The following is a 17,766-nucleotide window of genomic DNA, read 5'->3' as shown; positions in this document are numbered from 1 at the left end:
CGATTATAATACGGTATGTAAACAGAAGAGTTTGGCTTGTATCCTAAGAATAAGTTCTTGAATAAAGTTTAATCGTCTTTTTGAGTAAAGTTAGTCCACTTTTGGTCCCCTATTGATGACTAGGCCATTAGTGGTACACATTTACGTTTTACATTCTCTGTTTCTCTATACTGTATTTTATTATTAATGAACAAATTAGTTCCACATAAATGTATTATTAACTCTATTATTGTAACCGACTATAAAGAAGTATTAATCTAAGGGTCTAAAGCCTGTTTTCCAAAAGCGAACATATTCGCGCGAGTCGAACATTCCTGAGTTCTGATTGGTTGCGAATCTCTCGCATCACAAAAAGTGGATTAAAATATTAATACGCATGCGCATTACAAAACTCTTTTCAATTGGCGCGAGGAATTCGCCTAGTGGAAGACAGGCTTAAAAGCAGTTTAATTCATTATTGTTTAAGAACCCTGTATTGTAAACTTATGGTTTTTCTTCTAACAAGAGCATACCGACGTCACGCCCGTCAACGTTGACTTTAAAATAAACGAAAGAGAGTGTTACTGTTAACTCGCTCGTTCCTTTCTTTAGTGATTAATACTGTGAGGATACAGTAAATAATATTTTGTGAGTTTTACAATTTTTTTAGTTCAGACATACGGTATGTGTTGTCTGAATTTTGAGATCATGTGTTTATTGACGTTAGCTGATGAATGTGCCGAGAATGTATTTAGATTCTACTACCGATACAAGGGTGATGTAACGTTATTTTGAATAAAGTTATAAATCTCGCTTTTCCGTATTTGTTTCTGTTCTTTATGACTGTCTGCAGTGTCATTTTAAGAATAAACCCGGCCGCCGTACATCTACACTATCAAACGTTATGATGTCCTGTGCCCATATATGGAAATGTCATATCACTACCATATTTGGGCACATCACACTTTTTTTGTCTAGTTTACATTGCGTGCATTATTGATGATCCAGCCCTATCGAGTCGATCCGGCAATGTGTGCGCAGATACTGCAAATTATTAAGGCGTGTCTCGTCCCGCGCCATGTGCGTTTTTTCAGTACGCATTATTTCCTAGCAACTAATAATGCGCTGTTAATGTCTATGGTTACCGGATATCTAACTTCCATCATTATTGGCGTTTGAATATCGGTCCTTAGCACACGTCGTCACATCTCTGAACATACCATGATAAATTAACAATCAAGAAGGCAGAAATAAGTAAGTATAAAGAATGGTTGTCGCCCTAAACCTATTTCTAATAATGGACTATTTAAAACTGTCAAAAAAACCCCAATAGAATACTTCTATTCGAAGCTCTGTCTACACTATCAAACGTTGTGACAAACAAAAAATCACACATACGCCTATACAGAGTATTACTTAGGTAGCTTGGTTTTCCATATTTACAATGTTTTTATTTTGGCAGCATCAATCGAAAGATCATGGAGAGCTTAGCCGCAGCTCTTATTCCAGACGGTTCGACGTCATCAGACGCGACGTCACAATCTAATGCTGAACTAAATCGACTTTTGGACGAAATCACTTTCAGATTAGAAAGGTATTCAGGTTCTCAACTTTATTGTGGTTATTTATTTGTAATGAAAGTCGTTTAATAGGTCTACTAGGCCTAGGCCTAGTTTGCTTTCTGAACTACAGCTTCCAGCCAGCGATATTATACCCCCCCCCCCCTCCCCTCTCTCTTAGATCCTTTTGACAATTGTATTCTTTCTTTATATATACAGACGATTTTTACTTCGGCTTTTTGATAAACATTCGTTACCACAATCGTTATTGGACAACCTTCCTCCTGTTCCCGGATGCCAGTGTAAGAACCATATAGGTGGTGGTGTGGCTTCAACGTCGCAAGGGAGTAGTGGCTCAGGATATGAGGACATCGAAATACTCCGCTACAAGGCAAAAATGATAGTTAACAATGCGGTTGGCGATGCTCTTCAAGAGAAAGATAGCGAGCAGTATTTTGATGCCAGGGAGGAGAGATTAGCGAAAGTTGACATGTTTGCTAATATTGGTGGACCGGATAACATGACGGCAACCAACTCGTTGTATGTCGTCCGTCGTGCGGCACTTAGGACCCTTCTGAAATACACCTGCAAAGGCAAAGCCAATGCGTTGCTTCACCTGACAGATTACTTGCAGCAACAGATTGATAGCATTGATGAGGCTAACGCTTCATTAGATGCAAAGGCTACTAGAACTACTAAGAAACAAAGAGTGAGATTCGAACCTCTGGAGGAAAGTAAAGAAGAATTTGATGATACGTTCGATGAATATGACGACGTCCTTCCGGAGTTGCCAGCGATGCATGATAGATCAAAGAAGACAGAAGTCCCGAAGAAGCAGGTAGAATTTGAGAACCCTTCAGATCCGGTGTCATTAGATTCGAACTACACGTTTAATCTTCGCAAAACTGCTCGGCAATCTTTAACAAAATACTTGCACAAATCGGACGCAGTCGGCGCAATGATGCATTTGTTCGACTCCACGAAGAGACTTGAGTTAGCTGATGACTTCGCAGAGATACATGCCAGTGACAATGACATGTTAGAGTTACTGCACACTCCTTTTTATGGCACAGTTGCAAGTGCTGGTGGTGCTGCGCCGCAAAAACGCAATAGCTCACCAGAAAAGTTTACCAAGAGACCACCTCAGTCTGGTCAGCAGCAAGCCTCGCCAGATCGACAACATAAACATGTCAAATTTGGGAAGAATGATATCCAACAGAAAAAGGAAACACGGTTCGACGGCGGGTCACTTGTTGATAACGAAAGGTTTTTCACTAAGAATGCATATCCTGCAAGTTCAAGTAGTAGACGGGATTATGACCACGTGTGCACAGTCTGTCAAGCATATCTTGATGATATTCACGCTAATATGACAACCAATAATAACAATCACCAGAAACTGAATACGTCATATGACGTAACGGATTACAGCTCATACAGCACCAATGATCGCGTGGAACAAGATCTTAACAATCGGATGTCTACGAAGAGTGATCCTACCAGAGCTACTCGAATGGATATGATGTCTACAGCAGAGAGTAAATATCCTACCAGAGGTACCACTCGAATGGACATGATGTCTAAATCAGAGAGTGAAAATACTACCAGATGTACCACTCGAATGGATATGTCTACAGCAGAGAGTGAAGATACCAACAGATGTACCACCCAAATGATGTCTATAGCAGAGATTGAAGGTACCAACAGAGGTAAAACTCAAATGATGTCTTCAGTAGAGAGTGAATTAGATACCACCACCAGAGGTACCACTCAAATGATGTCGTCAGCAGAGAGTGAAGGTACCACACGAATGATGTCTACAACAGAGAGTGAAAATACTACCAGAGATGCCACTCGAGTATTAGGGTCTACGAAGAGTGATGACGAGATCAACCCGGCTGTATACCTATATAAATTCAAATCAGAGCAGCAGGGTGAATCCGACGCAAACAATTTTGAATATAATCCAAGCTCGAAGAAAGTGATTCGACTACATGGTGCATCATCGTCTAAAAGTTATCAAGAGGAAGACAACGATATAGAATCAAGTGTTTCTCAGAAAGTCGGCTATTTTGATCGTGTTCTAAATAGCGAAGAGGACTCGCAAGAAACAACGAAACAAGCCGAGACGATTACAATGTCTGAAGAAACCCGAGCAAAAGTTGGCTTTTGGGAGAAAATGTGTGGCTGTTGTCATTCAGAACCACCAATAGATCAATAGGCCTACTTAATAAAAACATATTTTTAACAGTTCATCAATGGTTGGAATTGACTGTCTACAAAATATCATACAGTTACAGAATCTTAATAAATAACATCTGAAAATAGGTTTTTTTCGATCCAATTTGTGTTCAGAGTCAATAATTAGTACTAGTAGGCCTACACAAAAATAACGCTTGGAAACTATATGGACTATTGTTTCATGGTTGCGTATTAATTGAGCGAGCGGTGAGCAGTTATTAGACCTAAATATCGGATCCTTCGATAGTAGACTAACTTTTAGAACATTATCACAAACAGATCGTTTGGGGTTTTTTTATCATGAAAAAATAATAATAATTTAGAAATAACTGGATGAACCAAATAAAGAAAGACTTACAAGACATCACAATAACAAACCATCCTGTCATAAACAGACAAAAATGGAAATAAATTGTGGAAAGCGTAATGTCGGAAGACGGAAAACGTTAAGAAGATAAGAGAATTATAGTTTTGTTATAGGAGGCCTAATAGGAATTTTATCGCAGAAAATGTTAACATTTTTTTTGAAAACCACAATTTTGCTGGAAACATTTATGAGGTTTAAAAAAAAATATTTACAAGATTTCTTATGACGGTTACAACATACAAAAACGTAGGCTGACAAGAAGATAATAAATAATTAATACTGAAAAAACATACCAAAGGGACGGGAAAAAGATTTTACTGCTTGTTTTTGGCGGCTAATCCAATAGAGCCATTTTGAATATATTATATCGGATCCACGCCGTGTTCATATTCTCGCCATTTTGCTCCTATGAACAAGGCTGAGTGAACGCTTTGAAACCGTCTCGAATCAGAAACAAATTGCATCAATAAACGGGCTGTAACTTTGTTTTAACTCAAAATTCACAAGTGGAGTATCATTGCAATCGATTTGTAAATTATCCAAGGTTTTGCTGATACATTTTTAGCGAGATCCATTGAAAAACCAGTTGGATCGAGGAATTATAATTGTATTGGGTCGGAAACATCTCTTCATCGATGCAAGACAATTGATCTTCGAACGTGCATTTAGACCACAGAAAAGCCCGCCGCGATAAATTGAAGGTCTGAATAACACTCTGCCCCAGAAGGCCTAGCTAGCCTAGATCGACAGTCTTTTTGTTGAGGAAACTTTGCTGGACTACCTATCGCAACGAGGTTGATTCATGTAATTTTTCAAAAAGGTAATAAGCAGGTTAGGCCAGACTGTGCGTGTGGCAAAATCTTTGCGTAGGCCTAGCTAGGTTAGGCTAGGGCCTAGGCCTAGCCTATATTTTAAAATAAATAATGACGATTTTATGAGCCAGGCTAAGTAAGGCTATAGGCTAGCTAGGACATAGCGGGGCGAAGGCCCCTGGAAGCCCGGATATTTGAGTAATTTATAGGTCGTTTCAATCGATTTCTGAGCACATAAAACATTTCAAAATCTTGCAGTCCACGATATTGGCTAAATAGGGATCATCAATACAATGAAATGTTAAGCATTCCGAAACACAGAAAGTTTACCACACACACACATCACAGGTGGATCCAAAGATCAGCATCCTGGAAGAATACAATTATTTTAGGTTACGCACTTTTTAGGCACTCTGGTCCTCTGATGCACCACCACTAGTTCATATTCAAGCAAAATCTATTCTACTGTTCTTAAATTGCATACGATAGGTACTGTACATCATGGATGGCATGCATGCGTGTCATAGAAGTCTAGGCCTATTTCATTTCAATAATTTAATGATTTTGCTGTTGAAAAGTGAGGGAGATCTGCGTTGTGGATTTCTGCACCTGCATTGCGTTGAACTTTAGTACAGTAGCCATGGTTGCGATTGCAGCATCTTGCATATGTCAAAAACATTGTTATTACTGTAGGTTGTCTGGTGAAAATTATTTCTAAAATTAGGCAAATTGTGTACATTGTATTATTTTCTTTCCAGGTAAGGTAGACTGCCAGAAGTCTAGACTTCAGCAGTCATGAGTATTAGCAGTGATGAGGTGAACTTTCTTGTCTACCGCTATTTACAAGAGTCTGGTAAGAGTTTGTTTAATTTTAGTTAGCTCAATATTAATAATTCATATGGTAGAACCTTCCTCCTCCCCCACCCTTAATTTTTTTGGGACACATCTCTAGATTTTTCAGGAAACACTTTCCTGTTAACAATGTGGGACAATACAGTATATGGCCAACCACAGGGCCAAAGAACATTTTGGTCCTGAAGGTGTCCCATTTTGGGTATTTTTTATACTGGAATTTATCTATGTCCTACAGTACAGTAGGAGGCCAGCATTAATGTCTACACTATCAAACTTTATGTGACAATAAATTTGATGTGCCCATACTGTATATGGACATGATGATGTCATATCACAACCATATGTTGAAATATCACTACCATATTTAGGTACATCACACTTTTTGTGTCAAACTACTATAGTTTGATAGTGTGGACAGAGTTCAAGTTGTAGTACTAATTTCACAATGGCTGTATCTATTTTTTAATAGTGTCTTGGCAGGAAAGCTACAGTATGCTAATTGCTATTAGTACATTTTGTTTACAGGTTTCTCGCATTCTGCGTTTACATTTGGTGTTGAGAGCCACATTAGTCAATCCAATATTAATGGCACACTGGTACCACCTGCTGCTTTGATATCAATCATACAAAAAGGACTGCAGTATGTGGAAGCTGAAATCAGCATCAATGAGGTATTTTGTAATTTAATTATTTTAATAAGGCATATTTTCTTAAAAGTCAAGAGATTATACAGCTAAATTTTTGCAATGAAATCGGCACAGGGAGGTTGAAGACTCTTTGAAATAGTGCTATAAATGTTATGAACAAATCTTCTCAAATAAACCTCTGTGTACACTATCTAGTTTGACAAAAAAAAGTGTGATATGCCCAAATAAGGTACTGTAGTTATATGCCCAAATATGATACAGTATACAGTATGGGCGCATCACATTTTTTTGTCACATAAAGTTTGATAGTGCAGACAAGGAAAACGTGAAGTCCAGCTGCAAATGTGTTACAGATGCTTGTACAGTATCCATTTTAAAAGAAGCCATTATTTTTTTAAGAATAGTGTGTTAGCCCGGTGTACTAATCCGTATAAGCTCCCATTGTGGACAGGCAAATTGACCCCACTTTGTGGCTGTTCTGGGTGATTATGGGTAAATGTTGTAAACTGTGTAGGGGTCATACACGCCGTGCGCAATTCATTCGAGTACTTGTACTGTAGGCTGCAAGACAGATTTACATACTGACTATAACTGCTTTATTAATATTATTATAATTTATTAAATATGCTGTATATCTTGTTTATATTTTTTCAGGATGGCACATCTATAGATAGAGCATTAGACTCCCTTTCTCTTATTGATGCCGTTATCCCGGACAGCATAGCATTACAGAAGGCAGAGCTTCAAAGGCAGGCACAGGCAAATGCGCAGTCTGGGATCAAAGTTGAAAGCAACAGTGCTAATGGAGAAGAAAGTAATATAAACTTAATTCAAGGTAAATTCATTATAATAATAATTTGATATTTTTAATAAAACTGTAAAGGACTTTAAAATTGCTAGTTATCTTAAGCCCTGTGTACACTATCAAACAACATGTGACAAAAAAATGTGATGTGCGCATATATGGACAAGATGACATATCACTACCATATTTGTGCATATCATTACCATATTTGTGCATATCATTACCATATTTGTGCATATCATTACCATATTTGGGCACATCACACTTTTTTTGTCAAACTAATTTGATTGTGTAGACAGAGCTTTAGTTTGCGGAATATCACCAAGTGGGCTGTACAGTAAATGGAACACACCAAGGAGATTTTACATGCTTGTTAAACGTGTGATCGCACTAACATCTACTCAAAAGACTAAGCCTGACTATAAATCTTTATGATTACATTTTTCATTTTCTTGTTTTTATAGCAAACCACACTGAGTCTATGGAATGTGACACAGGTCTTGAAATACCAGCAAGTAAAGCAACAGTACTGCGTGGCCATGAGTCAGAAGTGTTTATTTGTGCCTGGAATCCATGCACTGACCTCCTTGCATCAGGGTATGTTGGCTAGACTAGATTTAAAATTTACTGTAGGGGTGTACTTATTCCTTATTATAAGCCAAGGCTAAGCCATTTTCATCATAATGCTTTTTTTTGTAACAAATTAACTTCATTTGCTTGGTACCCACTGCCATCATCCATTTGGCCTAAAGCTTATTTAACATAACACCCTTCAAGAAACTTAAATTACTGTTTTGGGTTTTTTCACACCCACACTTTATTTACCTGAAAAAACTAATTTAAATAAAAAAATAGTCAAATTGACTAGAAGTCAATGGATTTTTGGTTGAATTTAACCATTCATTTTGTCAGTTTATAAGTGAAAACATTATTTTTGTTTTGCTTTTTTTTAATTAAAACTATAAAATAACCTATTCAAGTTCAATCTTATTTTTCATGTTTTTGGGGGACAATACATCTTTAAAGTTCTTCATGTGTGGAAACAAAAAAATGACCATCATCTAAAATTTTTTATTGTAATTTTATTGATTTTCTTTGTGTTTATTTTAGTTCTGGTGATTCCACTGCAAGAATATGGAATTTGGCAGAAAACACTAGTAGTCCAAATCAGTTAGTACTTAGACATTGTATACGAGAAGGTGGCCAGGATGTCCCTAGCAACAAAGACGTTACGTCGTTGGACTGGAATGTGAGTCATATGATTTTACCAAAGCAATCTGACAACAGGACACTGAGCTCGGCTTGCCAAGATAGGAACTTAGTCCTTTGATTTTATGTCTGGCTGCGACAAATACCAACAGTACTGTACTACAGATATGCATATTCTTCGCGGCGTGCGGTGTCTGTTAAGGGACGTAGAACTGATTGTGTCGCAGCCACAGATAAACCTTTTGATCTCTGGAGCTCAGCATCCTGTTGTTAGATTGAATAGATTTTGTGTTCATTTGTGATAGATAACATTTTATCAATTGTACATAGTAGTTTCATTTACTATATTAAATGGTACAAAGCAGGTTAGATATAGACATAGGAATAAGTAGTACTGTCAGTGGCGTAACACAGAGGCTTGAGGCCCCTGGTTTAGAAACCCTATATGGTGTTTTTAGCCCTTTACGACATATTTTAATGCCTATTTTTCCTCTGGGCACTTCTGAGAGGCCCCATAAGCTTCGGGGCCCCTGGGTTTAACCAGTGAGCGCTCATAGCCGTTACGCCACTGAGTAATGTATTCAACTAATTAGACATAGGAAGCTTTCGATTTTTCACGACGTTTTGGTGGATTCTAGACGACCAATTGCACAAAATGCATATGGTCTAGGGCAAAAAACATTACTCTGGCTATTTTATATTAGGACCCCCATAACAAGTTTGATATGATGGCATAGCTGTAATTTTTATTCAATTTGTGTGTTTATATTATTTGTTATATTGTATGTTAAATATATCAAATTTCTTGGCAGTGTGACGGTTCATTATTAGCGACTGGATCATATGATGGATTTGCTAGGATATGGTCAACAGATGGTCGATTAGTCAGCACGCTTGGTCAGCATAAGGGGCCAATATTTGCCTTAAAGTGGAACAAAAAGGGAAATTATATTTTAAGTGCGGGAGTAGATAAAACGACGATTATCTGGGATGCACAATCTGGTGAATGCAAACAACAATTCCCATTCCATCAAGGTGTGTGTGCTTTATTTTTAATTGTATTTAAGCTCGGTCCACACTATCAAATTTTATGTGACAACAAAAAAATGTGATGTGCCCATATGGACACGATGATGTCATATCACTACAATACAGTAGAACCTTCGTTTTACGTAAACTGATTTTACGTTCCCTGGATTTTACGTACGCATAAAATAACCGATGACGTCATCATTTTCTTACATTGAGGGCGCAATTTAACAACAATGCATAATAAAAATGGCTGTGTGAGGAATTCTGCTGTGTGAGACAAGCTACACACGTGCATTCCCCTACAGCAGCGACTGTTTTTATTGATGGAAAATACAAGAACATTGATATTTTAATTTACACTTTATTTAAACATCGCACAGCCTGTATATATACTGTACTTTCTTAGTTAGGCCTCACATCTTGTTAGGCCTGCTAGCCTAGCTAGTGACCACCTGCATGCTGTACAGTAAAGTAGGCAAACACGGTAGCCTTTATACAGTAGCTACGACCTCTACATATTTGGGGTCAATTTAAGGTCAACCTTGATTTTACGAAGCCTGTGTTTTACGTACGCCTTTCGGTCCCATACCGTACATAAAATGAAGGTTCTACTGTACTTGGGCACATCACACTATTTTTTCCAAACTAGCTTAATAGAGCTTTAGAAACTGGGATTGTATTCTACTATATTATTTCTTATTATTTATTACTAAAATAATTTTATTTTATCAAATGTTTATTCTACAGCTCCTGCTCTTGATGTAGACTGGCAAAACAACACAACATTTGCGTCATGCTCGACTGACCGTTGTATTCATGTGTGCAAATTAAGCTGTGATAGACCAATCAAAACATTCCAAGGCCATACGGTAAGTAGTCGAATTTTCATATTTTCGGTTTGTTTTTTTTTACAAATATTGTCATTTTCCAGGTTTAGAATAATAATAATTGATTTTTCTCCGACATAGAATGAAGTAAATGCTATTAAGTGGGACCCATCAGGCAATCTGCTAGCCTCCTGTTCAGATGATATGACTTTGAAGGTATGTGGTGTCTGTATATTTAAGACTAAGGGCCCGTTTATACAACATGCTAAATCAATACGATTCTACGTTGACGTGTTGTATAACACACTAAATCAACACGGTTCTACATTGGCGTGATTCCGTGTAGTTACTAAACCACCTGGAAATGCTACTTGGGAACCGTCCAAATTTGGCCGGTTTGTGGGCTGAAGTAGCCTCAGGGGATATATGTAATTAAGATGAGAACATAGCAACAGGCATTTGGCTGTGACTGACCTTCCTGTTCGTAACACTGTAGTTAACATTCATGTATGAACGGCTCAGTTGAGGGTATTGACCTTTGTCTGTGAAAACACGCATATATATAGTAAAGGCCCATTTACACTAGGACGATAACGATCGACGATAAATAAACAAATATGCATTGCTCATACATAAAACAAAAGAAATCTAACAAATTTTTATTCTAGGACTATTTAGGACCCATCTATGCTTCCTTTGATGAAAATGATATTTTCAGACGTCCAATCAAATGACGTCATGATTAGTAAGAGCAATAATATTGTGACAATACGATATTTTTTTGTTTATTGATCACGACGTCATTTGATTGGATTTAAAAAAAAATATTGTTTTATCAAAGACAGAATAAATGAGTATTCTATAATTCTAGAATGAAAAACTTTCTAAATTGTTTTGTTTTATATAAGAAAAATGCATGCTTATCTATTTATCGTCGATCGTTATTGTCCTAGTGTAAATGGGCCTTTAGGCTGTAAATTAAGAAGGGCGTTGTATAAACACAGCCTTAGTGTCGCATAAAATTTGATAATGTAGACAGTGCTTATGTTTTATTTGTATTCATACAGATTTGGTCAATGAAACAAGAAAGCAGTGTCCACGATCTCCAAGCACACAGTAAAGAGATTTACACAATCAAATGGAGTCCAAATAACCCTAATACATCTCTAATGTTAGCCAGGTAAATACTCTCTCTACTGATTTAGAACAAGCCTCTTTATTTGTTCGTACATTACAACCCTATCAAACTTTATGTGACAAAAAAAACCATCACACTTCTTTTGTCAAACTAGTTTGATAGTGTAGACAAAGCTTAATGTTATTTATCAAATTTAAGACTTTCCCCATTCCCTGAATCTTCACATTATTTAAAATCAATACTGATGAGAACTATCTCTATTTTTATTTATTATCTGTATTTTTTCTTTTAAACAATACTTCTATTGTCTGCGTTTTCTTGTTTTCAGTGCATCGTTTGATTCCACAGTACGGTTATGGGATGTTGACCGAGGAATCTGTATCCACACGTTAACACAACATCAGGAACCTGTATATAGTGTAGCCTTCAGTCCAGATGGCAAGTATCTGGCTAGTGGTTCGTTTGATAAATGTGTCCACATCTGGTCAACGCAAGTAAGTTTAAGTTCTTTGACATGTTAACAATATATTTATGTAAGCTCAGTGATCTAGACAATGCATCTGAGTGTCGAGTAAAAAAAGCACTGAAATAGTAAAATAACCTTATATGACCGAGGATAAGCTTGTTGGAGCTATACTCTGGCCTAAAAAAACACCAAAAACAGCACAATTCCAGGAACCAATAATTATTCATTCATTCAATTTTTTATTTTAGAATCTCTGGTCCATAGAGAGTAACATTACGTATAATAAATTACTACCTATGAATGTATATAGCTAAATTCATTTGCTTATTATTATTACACTGTATTCTCTATCTTTCAGACTGGTAGTCTTGTACATAGTTATAGAGGGACGGGGGGTATTTTCGAAGTTTGTTGGAATTCACGGGGAGACAAAGTTGGTGCTAGTGCATCTGATGGTTCTGTAAGTAGAATTTTTTTTAATTTGTTTTATATATTGTTACCGCTTTAATTTGAGGTTTTACACCCAATTTATTACAAGTGGGCTGAAGTGTGTATTAGACAATATTTTCTTATTTTAAATAATATGGCCTGGGTCACAAGGACACCAGCCTTCGTTCAGAAAATTACGTATCTATTCTAGGCTAGGCCTAAGCTACACACTTAGCCTGGCCTAAGCCCATGTACTTCCTATATCACAGCGTTGTGAAATAGCGTTACGGACGAGCGCTACCAGATAAGAGATTACAAGGGCAGATCCCAAGTTCATTATGTCATATGTTTACTGGCATGTCAATGTAAATGTCCACTTAATCTAAACGACCCATGTGGACGTGGTCTTCGTTCACTCAAATCTAAAAGTCCCTATCCTTTATTACAGTGCTTCATAAGTTTTCTTATTTTCTGTTTTCTAGGTGTGTGTTTTGGACCTCAGAAAGTGACAATCTTTATAGTTTATAACCCTGTAAATCAATCGCAAATAAACAAGATCTAAGAAAGAATACAGCATTCTTCAGCTGTCTTGATATGCTATAGTACAGCGCCCTCAATGCATAACAAGAGGATGGATCTTGCATTGGTACTGCCTGCCAAGCTGACGTAGTGGTATTACTATTAACATCTGTACTGTGATGAGAGGTACATAATGAGTATGTACTTTAGGATAGGGATAAACCATAACTGGAGAAGTTAAAGGCAACTGATCTTCAATACAGCTTTTAAGCTCTGTCTACACTATCAAACTTTGTGACAAAAAAATGTGATGTGCCCATATATGGACATGATGATGTCATACCACTACCGTATTTGACCATATTGTCATATTACTACCATATTTGGGCACATTATACTTTTTTTGTCAAACTTGTTTGATAGTGTAGACAGAGCTTTACACATTTAGTTAACAGTAATGTTGGATGTAACTCACTAAATGAATTCATCTAGTGATTTAGCAAGAACAATTTTGAAGGGAAAACTTTGTCAATTATTCAAGGGTAACTTAACATTGATTCAGTTTGATCTTTTTATTGTTTTGTAACATACTTTTAAAACTGCATCTATGTATAATACTTGCTCAGCTGTATATCTAGAATACTGTACATGTGTGGATAAAAGCTTACAAAAATTGTTTTGTACCCACTCAATCTTTTATTTGGACATTATGCTTATGAAAACTTAAGTAATATTTATTCCTTTCATGGAACAGTACAATTTGACAGCATAAAAAATTTGAATGAATATAAATACATAGAATAATAACAACAATAAACTTGAAAAATTAAGCATGGGATAACCCTTTATGCCCAAAGACTTGTTTCAAAAGGTGTCCCCATCAAAACACTGATTTATTATAATTTTGGATATTATATTCATAAATGACTCATACTGGCAACAGTTAAAGGAAATTCAGCTCGGAGGATTATTCCAATGGGTCAAGGCAGGCCCTGTCTTTTGAAAATTATAGGTGTGCTATAAATTGCACTCAATACATTCAGGGATGCTGTTTGTATTTTGGTGTGTAGAAGTTTGCCAAATTTAAGTGTGTTGTAAATCACAATTCTCAAGGGCAGTTTAGGTGTGTGTTGGGTGAGTGATCGCACTCGCTCACCTTAAAAGACAAGGCCTGTAAAGGAGTCTATTTCAGAATGGAATACTCATATGCTCAAGTTTAACAGTATATTAAATTATTTTACTACAATGTAAAAGTATGTTATAGGGATTGTACTATGTTGTTGCACCTAGACCATTAATCCCATAGAATGCAAGAGACGTCTGCATGCTTACTAGCTACACCACATGTTGGGTTGTCTAGCTAGTGGACACAACACCAATTTTGTTAACAAGAGTGGTGTATTGAATATGGTTTTATTGTACAATAAAAAATCCCCATATTTTCACCATCAAAGTGCCTATTGTAACCTAATTATGTAAAAATTATATAATGTATCATCATGAATATTGATTAAACATTAATTATTCATAAATCTATAATTAATAAGATGAATTACTTCACAAATGACTATTAATTGTCACTAATTGATTATTGAATAATAATTATAAATATTAATTGTTTTATATTGTAAAATCATCCTATTCAATTGATTATTATTTATTTATTAACATAAAAAAACAATTTTTGAATGTATAAATAACAAGCAATTACCAGATGAATAAATTAAATATTTGAGATTGTTTCGAAATTTTGCAATTCATAATTATTAATGTTGGTCCAATTACATTTGCATAATGTAAACCCACCCTAAATTAAAATAAAAAGGCACAGACATTTTTGTCATTGTTTTTATGATTAAATAACTATTGTGCTTGACTGTTTACTGAAGATCCTAATTAAAGACCATGCTGGGACATTGGGAATTCATTTTCCTTTTCATTTTTAATCTGTAATTTAAATTCGCTTTGGCACGTGAGTTTATATTTCTTTCCATCTGTAGACCCTATATAAAGACCACTAATTCATTGTACAGTATTTAGTATCTGTTAAAGATCAGTAATAGGACCGTTGTTGTTTTGTTGCTTTTTCCATCTGCAGTACCATAGTTGGCACTAAGATTGTATAAGCATTTTTCTAATAAAAACAGCTTTTATGACAAATATGATGTCATCTTTGTCTCCATCGGCTCATAAAATGTATAATTTTTTTTTATAAATCAGCCTGCCTGAAAATTTGTTTAAAATTTGAATAATGTAATACACAAAAAAGACTGACTGATCAAGGTGACACTTTGGTTGGTCCTGAAGGTGTCCCCTGAATAGGGGCTGGCTATAGTATTGAAACATATTGCCCCTTTATTTCATGTGAATGTGTCCCATTAATAGGGGTTTCCACTGAAAGGGGGTGTACCAAAAACTAAGTGTTCTACTATATGGTGGAATATGCTGGGCTACTGTAATAGTATTCATGTTACTACTATTAGACTTAGACTTTTAATAACTAGCTCAGTACCGAACACCAAGACTGCGTGAAACATCTCACTGATGGTTTGCACATAGTTGATTTCTCTGTTTATCATTTCAATTGAAATGAAAAATCAGTAGTACAATACATGCAAGAATGAATGTGTATATTAGCATAGGTTTTGCTAGGTTCCTTCACCCTTACAAATTCTTCAACTCGTCGCAACTTTTATATAATAGAAATAATTTCCATTTTGTAAACACAGCAATTATTGCCAAAATTTGTAATATACTCTGGTCATCCTCCGTGTATATACTACCTAAAAATACTTCTTTATGGTGTATTTTTTATATTTTAGTTGTTTTTTATGTTTTTTGGTGATATTACAATATTTTTGTAATTATTGTTAAAGCTGTTGTGTAATTATTTCCGTCGCTGTTAATGTTTTTTATTGTCAATGTTGATATATTTTTGTTTTTTTTAAAGAAACAATGACTGTAATGTGTTTGTAATAGCGTATTAAGTTGTATGAAAAACCTAGTCCCCATCCCTTTAAGATGTTTATTGTTGACTGGTATTATTCATTGTAAAGATACAAATATTAAAGGGGCACAGACCAGCATGTGCTGAAAACGTTAAATGTTCTGTTGGGTTTTTCTGTTATTAAATCAAAGTTCTTAGCAGAATCAATCTTATTTTAACACATTTTCTGAATTCATTATGATGGCAGGCATGAAAATATATGTTTGAGAATATTTGCAAGGTTAAAATAGTCTTGGGAGTTCTTTCTATGTTAATAGAAGCAAAAAATAATATAACATCCATTTTTCACGAACGAAAATTATTTTGACGATATTTCCTCGCCATAGTAAGTTTTGTCATTGAGAAAAAGATTCACATTCACACGCACAGTGCAAACAACCTTTCTAAATTACCATTTATAATGTTATTAATAAACCACGAAATATGAATTGTTTGCGTGTTTTGAGAATCTCTCAACAATCTTCAACAAATTGTTATATGTGAGTATGATTAAAGTTAAAATGAATGATATATTCATTGTTTTAGGCTTGGCCTAGCTAGACCCTACTAGGCCTACTAGGCCTAGGCTAGTAGTAGGATAGGCCCTAGGCCGGCTAGAGGCTACCAGGCCTGCCTATCTAGGCCTAGGCTAGGCCCCTACTACTACTAGGCCTATAGGCCTAGCCTAGGTAGGCCTAGCCTAGGTAGGCCTGTCACGCCAAAATTGGTCCAGCCGGATCGATTTTGGTCGTAATCAAGCGCCAAAACTGGGGTGTCACGAAACCTAATAAGACCACGAAAGCTAAGACCCCCTAAGACCTAAGATCACGAAAGCTAAGACCCAACACTAAGATTACAAATATTTATCTTTCGCACCTGCCTTGTATTTTAACTCCAAACATTTATTCTGAATACCACACCTTAGAATTGGCACTAAAGTAACAAATACATTTTTAAATTGATGATTTTACAGACGTTTTTCTCGCACACAAAATGACTAGCCTACAGTACAGGGTGGACCCAGTACAGTAGGCCTACCCCATGTTCAATGTTTTTGTTTCTATGGAACGTCAAAAGAGCAAACATTATATAGAGGGCTGAAAACTCTGTGGAGTCCATCTACAGTGTGGATGGAACAATGTAAAATTAAAATTGTAATGATAATAGTATAATCATGCAAGTACGAAGAAATAAATACTGGCAAATAAATTTTAATTTAAAAATCATGATAAGTTTTTTTGTTTCGTTTTCTTTCTGTTTTTATACTTGTACTATTATTGTTGCTCTTTTGGCGCTCCATAGAAACAAAAACATTGAGCATGGAGCTCGAGGAGTTACATTACAGTATACAAAGAAACACATATGTAAAATCATCAATTTAAAGGATTTATTTATTTGTTATTATGTGTTTCTCCTTCTGAAAGTACTTATAAGTTCTAATTTTAAAGTGTGGTGTTCAGGATAAAGTTAGTCAACAAATTTGGAGTCAAAATACAAGAAAGGCAGGTGCGTAAGAAAAACATCCTCTGAACCAACACAATGGAGTAAATATATACCAACAAACAACCCGTCAAGTTTGTTTGTTGTAAAGAAAAAATATACATTTACTCAACGGGCGAAAATAATGTGAGTTTATGTTTTGCGGTAGTATTAAATTATATTTATGGTAATAAATTAAACCTACTGTGTTTAAAATTATGTATGGATAAACAAGTATTGTTTTTAAGCGGGTGTCACGAAAGCTCAGACCACGAAAGCTCAGACCCCCTAAGACCTAACTAAGATCACGAAAGCTAAGACCCAACACCTAAGATTACAAATATTTATCTTTCGCACCTGCCTTGTATTTTAACTCCCAACATTTATTCTGAATACCACACCTTAGAATTGGCACT

General features: G+C 35.8%; 4 protein-coding genes across 6 annotated transcripts in view; 3 read left to right on the top strand and 1 right to left on the bottom strand.

Moving 5' to 3' along the window:
• The window catches only part of LOC140050022 (pleckstrin homology domain-containing family B member 2-like), an 89,773-nt gene that overhangs the window by 21,738 nt on the left and 50,269 nt on the right, over positions 1–17,766 (bottom strand). The gene's annotated exons all lie outside the window — the stretch shown is intronic.
• LOC140049274 (uncharacterized) lies at positions 1,131–3,835 on the top strand. Its single transcript, XM_072094116.1, has 3 exons — positions 1,131–1,233; positions 1,442–1,573; positions 1,758–3,835. Exons 2-3 carry the CDS (start codon positions 1,458–1,460, stop codon positions 3,757–3,759), a joined length of 2,118 nt encoding a protein of 705 aa, XP_071950217.1. The 5' UTR covers positions 1,131–1,233; positions 1,442–1,457; the 3' UTR covers positions 3,760–3,835.
• Positions 4,439–15,989, top strand: LOC140050019 (F-box-like/WD repeat-containing protein TBL1XR1). The gene is made up of 13 exons (XM_072095011.1): positions 4,439–4,966; positions 5,717–5,811; positions 6,339–6,484; positions 7,115–7,295; positions 7,730–7,862; positions 8,376–8,514; positions 9,287–9,509; positions 10,254–10,375; positions 10,475–10,549; positions 11,401–11,513; positions 11,800–11,965; positions 12,296–12,397; positions 12,849–15,989. Exons 2-13 carry the CDS (start codon positions 5,754–5,756, stop codon positions 12,873–12,875), a joined length of 1,485 nt encoding a protein of 494 aa, XP_071951112.1. The 5' UTR covers positions 4,439–4,966; positions 5,717–5,753; the 3' UTR covers positions 12,876–15,989.
• The window catches only part of LOC140049058 (presenilin-associated rhomboid-like protein, mitochondrial), a 31,894-nt gene continuing 30,367 nt past the window's right edge, over positions 16,240–17,766 (top strand). For both annotated transcript variants that reach the window (XM_072093876.1, XM_072093877.1), the window contains exon 1: positions 16,240–16,371. In XM_072093876.1, coding sequence (XP_071949977.1) covers positions 16,316–16,371 — 56 coding nt within the window. In that variant the 5' untranslated portion in view covers positions 16,240–16,315. The remainder of the gene's footprint in view (positions 16,372–17,766) is intronic.

The sequence above is a fragment of the Antedon mediterranea genome, chromosome 5 (genome assembly GCF_964355755.1).
Source record: "Antedon mediterranea chromosome 5, ecAntMedi1.1, whole genome shotgun sequence".
Classification (NCBI taxonomy): domain Eukaryota; kingdom Metazoa; phylum Echinodermata; class Crinoidea; order Comatulida; family Antedonidae; genus Antedon; species Antedon mediterranea.
The sequence above is the reverse complement of the archived record's forward strand: the minus strand, read 5'-3'. Positions and strand labels throughout refer to the sequence as shown.